Source organism: Vanessa atalanta, chromosome 17 (genome assembly GCF_905147765.1).
Source record: "Vanessa atalanta chromosome 17, ilVanAtal1.2, whole genome shotgun sequence".
NCBI lineage: Eukaryota > Metazoa > Arthropoda > Insecta > Lepidoptera > Nymphalidae > Vanessa > Vanessa atalanta.
In genome coordinates, this window is record NC_061887.1 from 10,305,697 (window position 1) to 10,317,219 (window position 11,523).

Here is an 11,523-nt window from a genome sequence, read left to right on the forward strand (position 1 = left end):
TAGTGAATAGTGATATAACATCTTAGTACCCATGGTTGGTGACGCGTTAGTACATATGATGAATGATTAATATTTCTTGCAGTACCAATGTCTATTTTCAGTGGTGACTACGTGTATCACTAATTGCCAATCTTGGCCTACCCTAAGACTATAAGACTAATCCTCCATTTAGCTTTTTAAATAATGAACTAGTTATTTTGGCTTTTAATATCACCGTCAATAAATTTGTTATTAAATCTTTTTCTAACTTCGCCGACGAGGAAGTTGAATAGTATTTTGTAAACAATTTCATGGAATTTTTTTTTCGCGAAATCCTAATAATTATCTTTAATAAAACAAACACTTTAGAAATTGATTTTTTCTTTTTTTGTTTTAATTACTGTTATTTTAACAAATATCTATACTCCAGATTTATTTGGTTTTATAAACTGAATTGTTAGTTTACTATCTTTTATGTTTTACATATCAATAAAAAAACCCAATACTATTATATGTATTGTTTTATTTCTGACAATAATTAACTAAAACAATTGCAAATAGTCACAACACTAGGTTACATAATATGGACATATTGTCTAAACAGAAATTCAACTACAAATATTTTAATAGTTAACATGGCACAATAACACATTCATATACCTAACAGATTTTTATAATTAACAATTTGATAACTTGTGAGATAGTAAAATATACACAATAAAATATGCATTAATATTTACTAGTAAATTTCATTATATTAGGCAATATCATTTTAAAGCTTAATTAAATATTAGTTACGGCATAATTCATAGCACTAAGCATTTTGAGATTCAATCATTAATATCATTAAAAGTTATTCTGTAATTTTAGCTGATCTATCTGTAGTGCTAATTTTCTGTTTGCTTCGACAAGGGCATTTTGGTTTTGAACCAAGTTTTGGACTTGCTGATTCATACAGGATAATTGTTTTTCAAGATACAATTTTTGTTTAGTTAAAGCCATCATAATATGGAGAAAGTAGTTTCTATTATCATCAGAGACATCTGAAAGTGTCATTTTTATAAAATCCTTAAGTTCATCTGTAGCTTTTGTATCTATGGTACTTGTTGTGCTTTGTACATTGTTATTATTCAGTTTTATATTCGATAAATTACTATTTGATCCTTTCTTGTCGTCAGAAACTCCATTCGGTATACACAGTGGTGAGGGGAATCCAAAATTTTCAACAGTTCTGCTATTAAGAGGTGTTGATACTTTGCTTATATTCTTCTCTGCATCTAATTGGCGATATCTTAATTCATGCTTGTCGCTTTTTCTTTCCTCATTTGATTTGTTTTGGTCATCATCAAACTCAACATTTGATTTATCAAGACCTAACATAACGAGAAATGAATCAGCTTTGTTCTCTGGACCTAAAGCAGACACATCTAGATTATGCCTTGGAGGAGTGTCATTGACGAAAAACATGTCAGAAGTTCTTGTCCGAACAGGTGACTGCACTTTTAATGGAGAATTTATTTCAACTTCTTCTCTAAGGCTCAGTTCAGCCGACATAGTCTTCCTCCTAGTTGGTTGGAATGCCACTTTGCTGATTTCATCTTCATGCCCTTTTAAGACTTTGAAAGGGCTAGTTAAATCCCGCAAGTCATAAATAAGCACATGACCATTTTTAGTACCGAGAGCTACTTGATTGTCTGCATTTATAGCAAGAGATGACAATGTATATGATGTTCTTACTGTGGAAACTACATTATGTAATCTTATATCATATACTTGAATAATTTTATCATAACCACTCGATAACATTACATCTTTATTGATGAGTGAAAATGAAATATCACTTACAGGCGAAGCATGAATATTTTCAAAAAATGCTTTGTCTTTATTTGTTGTTATATCTCTCAAAACAACATGGCCTTCATCTGTTGCAAGACCTAATAAAGATCTCGATTCATGATGAAACTTCATTGCCGAAATACTATTAGAACAAGTGAGCTTAACCGTTAATACTGGAATATTTGATACAAGGCCATATATGACAGTGTCACCATTCAACATTGTTGCTGCTAAGCTTGTGTTCTTGGCATTGTAACTTAAGAAGCTTACACAAGATGGCTGTGATGGGGTGGGGAATGTTTTTGTAATGGTTTTATTTTTTGTGTCCCAAATTTTTACAATTCCACTTTTGGTTCCCACAGCTATATTACGGTGACCATCCCTATGAAAGCTGGCGGACCAAGTGTCTTTTATTGGAATGTGCTGTAAGCTTCTAACATCATGATCTGCAGGACTTAATATTTCTATAAGACCAATTGAATTTACCTGAAATTCGGATTGAAAAATTAGATAACAAATCATTGCATGGCTATAAAAAAAACGTACTGCATCGCCGCTTCTGAACAATGCGTAATTTGGCACGCCTTAGAATCAAATCGACCTTTAAACAATTATAGATAAATATTATTTTATTTCGTGAGGACAATGATTTACTTTAAGTTAAAACACTCGGTTACCTGTAATATGTATTTACTATCATCGCTCCATGAAATATCTCTCATAACACCATCATAACATCCATAAGTTTTTTTTAAATCCCAACTGATCGTATCATAAAGTAATAATCGTGAACTAATAGAGGATAAATACATTGTATTTATATTTTACTTATAACAAACATACAATGGGAATATTTTTTCAATATTAATATTACTTAACCGGTTTGTTTATGCGGTATACTTCGCCAGAATTTCATCGAATTCATCACAATAAATGATTGCAAATGAAACTTTTACGTTAAATTTTGACGTTTTGAATTGTTGACAACGACATTTGACATTTTAGTGGCTAGTGGCGTTTTGGTATTTTCCCTATTCCCTGACAATTACACAAAATAATTAATTTAATAGTATATTATCATATAAATAAAATTAATTATTGTTTCCATAAGTGTTCACATCTATTGATAGTGAGTATTCTAGGCTTAATTTTCGAATACCCCATATTTTTTATCAATATTATGCCAGCTTTGTAATCTGTTGACTAGGCGTACAGAGAGACACCAAACAGCAAACTGTCATTTTATTGTGTGACGTGTAATTGTTGATAAATTTCGAGGTAAGGCTCTGTTATTTCATTTAATTAAGTAATATCGTAATGCTAGATGCATTCATTTATGAAATTTATATACTTGACGTATGTAGTTATTTTAATTGTATATTGGAGTTTCAGCAATTTCCTTGTAAACTGTGAAAATTAGTTATTGATACTTGCCGGTCGTATCTCAAAACAAATCCGTCACTGTTTCAGGTTATTTCGCCTCAAGATCTCCACGCAGAATTGTTAGAAGAAAAATAGATCACAATGATTACAGACATTCAGTTGGCAGTTTTCTCGAACATTCTAGGAGTTTCCATCTTTTTATTGGTTATCCTCTACCACTATATCAGTGCAAATAGCTCAAAATGAATGGTAAGATTTTTAAACGAACTAGTAAACATAATTAAGTTCTAAATAGCTATGTAATGTTCATTAGTGCAACCTACATACACAAACAAACACAAGTTCACCCTATTCCTTTATTCTCATAATTCGATGGAACATCAAAACAGACATGAGTGGAAAGGTTTCAGGCTCAGGACCAATGGCTTAAAATAATATATATAGGAACAAGTCTGTCAGAATTTGGTAGGAGTTCATAAACAAAAATGTGAATGCAATTCCTTTCAAAATAATTAAGAATCATTTTGTAATGGTCTCAGTACAAACGGTGCAGGAGCCTATTCGTAATTTATAAGAGGTTAGACAGTCAAATGAACTAATTTATTTATGTGACCATAGATATTCACACCGAAAAGAGCTGTTGGAACTGTGATGTTATTTCTCTTGACTGTAATAATATCGCAATTCTATCAGATACACTACAGTACAATTAATTATCCATTTTGTATAACTTAGTGGAATAAGGCTTATAATTTTTTTTTCAGTAAGGAATAAAAAAAACGTCTGTTCATTGATTAATAGATATTAATTTGATATTTTTTCTTTGTTGCAGGTCATCGTCATAAATAGACACAATGAATTATATTTTTACAGCAGGAAACTGTAATATGTTAAGATGTAAATAAATTAAGTTTTCTTATATATCAATATTGCTTTTATTTTGTCACTCTAAACAAATAATATGTATTGAACTTGCATTATGTACACTAATAAATTGGTATATAATTGAATGTTGTTATATATTTAACCAAATACAAAAATATAGTTATTAGTATATAGTGAATTTTTATAATGCCATATAAAAATTAACTCTAATCATCACAGGGTGAAAATTCCAATTTGAAGTTGCTGGCTAAACTACCAATTATGTGTTAATTTGTCAAAACAGACAACTTTTTTTTACTATCTTATTTTAAAATGTTTGTTTTATTACAAATTTAACTTCTGAAGAATTATTTTCATTTATCATAATAATAATTATTATTTTATTAATAAGTTCTAATGTGCAGTAATAATATTAATATATAATTTTCATTATACCGAAGAAATAGAAATTTTCACATGTGTACGTAGTTCACTCACCTCTTTTTTTCATCACAATTACAAAGCTTATTATATATTATGTAAGTATTTTTAAGACTTATTTGACAACAAATTTTAATACATTAATAATATGTGTATAACATTGTTAATATTAATAATGTTAATACATATTACACAAATACTGGAGTAAAACTTATTTAGAATTCGATGAGATGGCGTAGTGGCTAGAATACGTTAATTTTAACTAATGATTGCGGGTTCAAATCCAGACAAGAATGACTTTTTGTGATTATAATGTCTAGTATGAAAATCAGTCATACGAGAACACGCATTAGAACAGTAAGTAACCTTAAAAGGAGAGGACTTACTTTTTTTAAACGGAATGTAGTTTGTACTATTTCTTGAATTAATTGTATTTTTTTAATATTATCGTGTTTTCACTGTTAACAATGACGAAATCTTTTTTTTTATTATAACTTTCGTTGTTTGGATGTTTGAAGTCAAGTTGGCTGTACAGGCAAATTAGGTAATGGCCTAGGGCGCTTGATATAGGAGCCGAATTTTCTTTTACTACAGAATTCTAAATGATCTTCATTATTTTAATAATGTTTTTTGTCGTCGTACTTTTATTTGCGTTATAAAATAGCAGTAATTGAGTTTGTTAAGCACAATCAAACATAAAAATAAGTATTTGTCTCGTAAAAACGTAAAAAAATATTACACATTTTATATTATAACTCAAAATGAAAATATGCTTTATTAAAGTAAGCTCCAACGGTTCGGAATGTTGATTCTACTGGAGACGAACACTTAACAAACTCAGTAGTTACTTATTTCAATTATAATTTTCATGTAATACCTAAGCATATTATAAAAAACATTATATACATGCTCTTCTATCATTTATAAAAATCATGTTCTACATATGTTTCGTGTTATATACTTTTTTTTTTCAAACATAAGTTATAACTTTAGCTATAGGCAGATGTAAAGTATTTTTATGGAATCGATTACTCAGCCATAGGAAGGCTGTTTATAAGTTTATCTTTAGTTCTCGAAACTGAATAAACAAAACAAAATATTTTTTATTCAAGTAGTTACAATTTATTTAACCATTTTAATGACAGAGTGTGTCAGTAAAGTATAATTACATTTTTTTATACCTTGCTTAGAAATCATTAAACACTAAGACCACGCTTATTTTTCTTTAATATAATTGTATTGCGTCATATGCCTTTTTTATCGATGTTTTTTTTTGACATGTGCGTTAAATATTTTAATAGGCCAAATTAAAAATAAATGTTGTATCTTATTATAGAAACGAATATCGTAGTAGTATATTAGTAAATAGGAATATGATTGATACCTTAATAGTAGGTTATAGTTACAGAACTTTACTTCGATAATAAAACCTTTTGGATGGGATAGTTTAAAATTGTACTTGCTATGAATATACATATGTATAAACATAGCTTGAGCAAAGAATTTAGATATTCATGTTTGTCGTGTTAATAGTCTCAATAATCTGTTGCAACCACAACAGGACAAAAACTAAATAAACGTTTGACATCGAATTCGACACGATATAATTATGGATTTGCACAAAAATGGCGTTTTAAACGTCGGCGAATCTGTTATCGGGACTTTGGAAGTAAAATAATTAGTTTAGTGGAATAGTGATGTATATAAATAAAGATATATTAGTCCAGAACTGTTAGTAGTGCACAATACATTGGTCTATTAGCAAATCGCGTGGCATGTTAAATCTAAGTTTTGTTTATCTTTATTTGTTTTCCATTGGAGTAGATATAAACATATAATAATATCATATACCTTCGCTGGTATAAATTGAATATATATTTCATTAGTAGTTTTCAGTTAGGTATAACAAAAAAATCTTATTTATCAGTATAGATTCCAACAATAGTGATGGTACATTTATATTTATTAAAAACAATGTATCCACATGATATCCGGTTTTAATTTAACACTTGTATGACATACCGTGTAACACTTTGGGACCGGTTTAAGCAAAGTTTTCCCATAAATTAACTACAGCAGCCGGTGTCAGATATAATTGTATACATGGCATGGTTAATCAAACTGTTTCATGGCAAATTGGCTCGACCATGTCGACATGCTCCACTCTGTTCCCGTTAGTAAGAGAGTTTGTGCAATTACGTTTTGTAGGGATGCTATAATAAAAGCTACAATCAATCTCGATTGTTTATTACATTCCCCCTGAATTATTATTTATTAATAATAATAATTAAAATTATATTTTTTTTTAAACGTAAAATTTAAAAATTATTTCTATAATAAAAAAATCGACTAAAACACGATTAAAATATCTTCAGATATAAGATTCAGCTCAATGTTATAGTCCAAGTCGAAATTTTTATTCGTCATAGAAACATTACATTCGCTTCTTAAGCGAGAAAAATCTATTATATACATATTTTATAATGATTGATTACATGATTTAATGAGCTTTAATTTTTGGTTTAAAAAACAATAATGTTAATTTTAAATTAAATAAACTACTAGTTTATATAAAGTTAATCGAATGCCTTTGATAAATAATTACCAAACAGAGCTTCATTTCATAAAATATCTATAGACAAATCATTGAGAGAACATTTGTCATCTGAATACTTAGTTCTAAAGCGTTTTTTGTGAAATGATCATTCGTCAAACATTAGGGAACCCTTAATTCCTATTTTAAAACGAATACGATTTTTTAAGAACGTAATGTATCTAAACCGATTTTGATGATTATTTTTTTATTCGATAATTACATCGAGGATAATTAATTGCCTTTCTTATTTTCACAGTCAGTATTAGCCAAAACAAAGTCAATTTATTTAGATACGATCGCCGACTTTAAAGTAAGTGAAAGTTTTGAGGAGAATTATTTTTGTTAAAAATGATATTAATAAAATAAATGTTTATCTTAATCCTGTACCTCAAATAATATATGTATTTTAAATAAGTAGGTATGTGTTCTATTCGTCTTCCAAATATTACAACCTTTTTAGGGTACGTGGAAAAGGAAAATGTCATTTCTATAGAAACAATTTCGGTATGTGAAAAATCTCTTTAAGGATTCCGGAATTTCGGGGAAAGTAAGAGAAAATTTATAGATCCCTGCGTCCGTAACATGTTCATTGTAATAAACATTCCAACCGTTGGAATCATGTCGTTAATTAAACATCGGCCGCGTTCCTTCTATCGATGAATTTAGTGCCTTTTATTAGTTTGTTACTATTTAATTTTATTTAAGGGGATATTTTTTATTTAATATTTAAGAGATATTATAAAAGCATTTCAGATATTTTTTATATCTAGGATGATCGACGGGTTCCATTTTGAATGGTCATATCCGCCAAAAGACATTGGTACTGCAAGTCAAATACACAGGAAATAAACTGCAAAACATGAGCTCTAAGACGTTACGCCTCTAACTCACTAAGTAATATTTGTATATGGACATTAAGAAGGTAAGTCAAAACGGTGGAGATTTCACGGGCTATTGAAATAGTGAATTAGCGGTGAAAGCGCTAAGATTGCTTTTATTACGGCTATTATTGCCATCCTGTATAATTTATGGCACGGTCAGTCTCATTCGGCCTCGGGGGGCGATTATCGAAACTCTAGATTATCTGTAATCCTTATAGCGGCGAGGTTAATGTATTTTTTCAGTCTTGGCACTATTATTTAATGAAGGATTAATATACTTTTTTAATGGTAACTTTATCATTTAATATTTTTCTTTTTTCAAGTTTGCGATGGCGTAACGTTTTAACATGCATTCTTATCTCCAACCTTCTACAGTTTGGAAATAATTTATTCATTATGGACACAATATGTGAAAAATTTAAGGATGTTTTTGAGTTTTGATGCTGTGATTGGAAGACTTTGGCACCGCCATGAAAAAAAAACTTACGCTATTCCTATTGGCAAGATTGCATTTGACATCTATAAGTATTCTGAAAATGGTAAAGTCAAGAATTAGATTTACTAATCTAGCAACATTGTATTGTAAGATTCATTTAAATTTAGTATGTAAAATATTACAATTAAAAGAAAATGTTATTACTTTTTTATTTACTTTTAAATTAGTTAGAAATTAATTACATTACTTAAATTAAATAATGGATTTTGTTATATTTAAAAAGGAAAAAATATAAGCTATATTCAAAGGCAACGTATATCATAAACGTACCTTTACAGTACCATTTAAAACATATTAATATTTTATATAAGTTACATAGGAGAAGTCGCTGGTAAGTACTAGACAACACGTCATCATTTATCAATAATATAGGTATTAGTGGAACGAGCAATTTAAACGAATTGACAAAAAAATCAATTTAAAGCTTATATTTTATTAGAGAATAAACGTCAGTGTTTAGATTGAAATAAATAAATATATACCTACTGATGCCATAAAGCTTACTCAGTAAATATGACGTACAAGAGAAAATAGAATATTTATGGGATCGCCTGAACGAGTAAAAATATATCGCCGAAAAAGTGTCGATTGGATTTAGTATTGGGAATTTGGATGACGATGAACATAGAATTTCTAGTTTATAGAATAACTTAAAAACGTTTTTGACATTATTTTATATAATTAAAATGAAGTATACGTGAAATCTAAATAATATTCGTTATTCAAGAGCTCTTGTTATTTTAGTTTTTATACACGTAAAAAAAACTGAAATGTATATATTTTTCTTCGTCTTTTCTTTTGTTAGAATTGTTCATTTAAATTATTTTATTGTTTTTATCAATTAAGTGAAATTTGAAACTAAAATTAGATTAATCGGTATTTTTATTTTTTAAATCGTATTTGACGTTTGCAATATTTTTTTTAATCTAAAAAAAATAAAATGTATTTAATTAATTTAGGAAGTGCAGTTTGATTTAGATGTTGATTTGTTTATGGAGTTGGAGTCAGTCATCGTTGGTATATTATATGGTATCTAATAGTTTAGCGATCCAGAGTAATTACATATTAATTTATATTGTTTGTTGATAATGACATTGCGAGTTTCGATAGAACGATAATTCAATAAAAATCTATCGATATAGATTCAAATAAAATTAAAATGTAGTTGAAATATAACAATTCGTATCATAATAAATCTTGTCTTCATTTATTCTCGTAGAATAAAACTAGCGTTATATATTTATGAGCTATTTTCCCAAAAAACCTCTTGTATATTGAGGTGAAAAATTCTCTTTGAGAAAATATTGAGAAACCAATTTTCTCTTCGCCTACGGTTTCTAGGGTTGTCAGACATTTATTTTTGTTTAAAAAATATTATAAACAAAGTCTGCGCTTAGTATCGTTTTTACCGAAAATTGGTCATGTGTAGGATCATTATTATTAGAAACATAATAAAACAATAATGTTACATTTTAATTTAAAAAAAAAAGAGTGAATATTTATGCCATTAAAATGATAATTAACCGACTGTAAATTTCTAAGTAGTCTAAGGGCCTAAGGAGCTCATCTTGATGAGGAGGTTTGTCGCTTTTTCTGCCATGCTTAACGAATGCGAGGTGTTCAATACAGACGTGGCATGTTTTTGCATTTTCATCCGACACATACATCACATCTAGTCATCTCTGCACGAGTTATGTGGTATTTTTTATTATGATTTTCGTATTTCGCTAACGTAATACGTTCCACGGGTAGAATTTGTGCACATTTGAAACGTCATAAACTGATTATTTATTATACAATACGATTAAAATTTATTGTGCCATGTTGTTATCCATACTACAAATAGGGTCGGTTTTTCTTGAATATATTACCGACTTGAGTCCGGCCGCCACAGGGAGCAACCACCTTTTCAACCAAGGTAACTTTGGTCACTAGTCGCGGTCGTCGCTTCTAACTCAATATAGATGTATTATAGACACAAGAACTTATTATTTACTATTAGTTTAAGTAAGTAATAAATTAAACAACATTTAACTGATGACGCTGTTGCATTGTAAATTTGTTTCTCATGTAAAATGTATATTGGCGCCCCTTGGGAGATGACTAATTTTGCTGTGTCAGCAAAAGACTTGATGACGTTCTCATTTGCCGTCATGCCCTCTCTCTGATGCCGCTCTCTACCTTCTTATGTGTGCGTGGCATGTATACTATAATTATTTGTGTGAGTTCGCGTACTAAACGCACGCATTTTTTTCCGACTTGTGTGTAAAATATGTGTAATGAAATTGGCAGTTCGGATGTATTTTAATTGACTAATTTGGACTAAAAGTATTGCTTAATACCGTTCTTTTCTGGTCACCGATAGCCCTGGATACGTTTTGCCCATTTACGATAAGAATATTCAAAACTTATTTACGAAACAAAATACGATAAAAGCTATATGCCATATATAAGTAGAAATAACTTTCATTTTACTGAAAAACGTTTGTATACATTAAAGCTATTAGAAAGGTTTGGGCCAGGGTTTAATTGGGACTAACGATGTTTATCTTTAACCGGCCTTAAAACAAAAAGATTATACATTCGGCCTTAAAATTAAACATATCATGAAGCAGCAATACTAAGTATTATAGTGTTTCGGGTTGAAGGTTGAATGAACCACTACAGGCACAAGGGACACAACATCTTACTTCTCAAGGTTGGCAGCAGTCTGTTTCGCGAGGATGTAAGCGATGGTTAGTGTTTCTTACTTCAACATATTCTATGTGTGGATCAGCACCGGACCGTAAGTTTAGGGGCCCTAGGCTAACACTACTTAGGGGCCCACCTAAAACATACCTGAACGTAGACTTGAATTAAATTAATTGAATGGGTTTGATTAATTGCAGGACTCGGAGGGCTGCAAACCATACGCTTTACGATTAATTTAATAAAGTTATGAATTCATTCGCATTATCGTCTATTTTTGACTTTGACTTGACTTAGCTGGGACCTTGAATCCACGGCGCCCCGGAATGAAGCCCAAAAAGCCATATGGCAGATTAGGC

General features: G+C 29.7%; 2 protein-coding genes across 3 annotated transcripts; one reads left to right on the forward strand and one right to left on the reverse strand.

Annotated features, from left to right (window-relative positions):
• Positions 1–531: 531 nt before the first annotated feature.
• On the reverse strand, positions 532–2,792 carry LOC125070310 (pre-rRNA-processing protein pro-1). The gene is made up of 2 exons (XM_047680119.1): positions 2,493–2,792; positions 532–2,301 (listed from the first exon to the last, which is right to left on the reverse strand). The coding sequence occupies exons 1-2, from the start codon at positions 2,625–2,627 to the stop codon at positions 826–828; spliced, it is 1,611 nt and encodes a 536-aa protein (XP_047536075.1). The 5' UTR covers positions 2,628–2,792; the 3' UTR covers positions 532–825.
• A 153-nt stretch (positions 2,793–2,945) lies between these two features.
• On the forward strand, positions 2,946–4,125 carry LOC125070469 (dolichyl-diphosphooligosaccharide--protein glycosyltransferase subunit 4). 2 transcript variants are annotated; one of them, XM_047680358.1, is made up of 3 exons: positions 2,946–3,093; positions 3,286–3,447; positions 4,031–4,125. In XM_047680358.1, exon 2 carries the CDS (start codon positions 3,340–3,342, stop codon positions 3,442–3,444), a length of 105 nt encoding a protein of 34 aa, XP_047536314.1. In that variant the 5' UTR covers positions 2,946–3,093; positions 3,286–3,339; the 3' UTR covers positions 3,445–3,447; positions 4,031–4,125. The 2 variants fall into 2 exon arrangements, with proteins under 2 accessions (XP_047536314.1, XP_047536315.1); XM_047680359.1 differs by lacking the exon at positions 2,946–3,093 and adding an exon at positions 3,122–3,171.
• Positions 4,126–11,523: the final 7,398 nt, after the last annotated feature.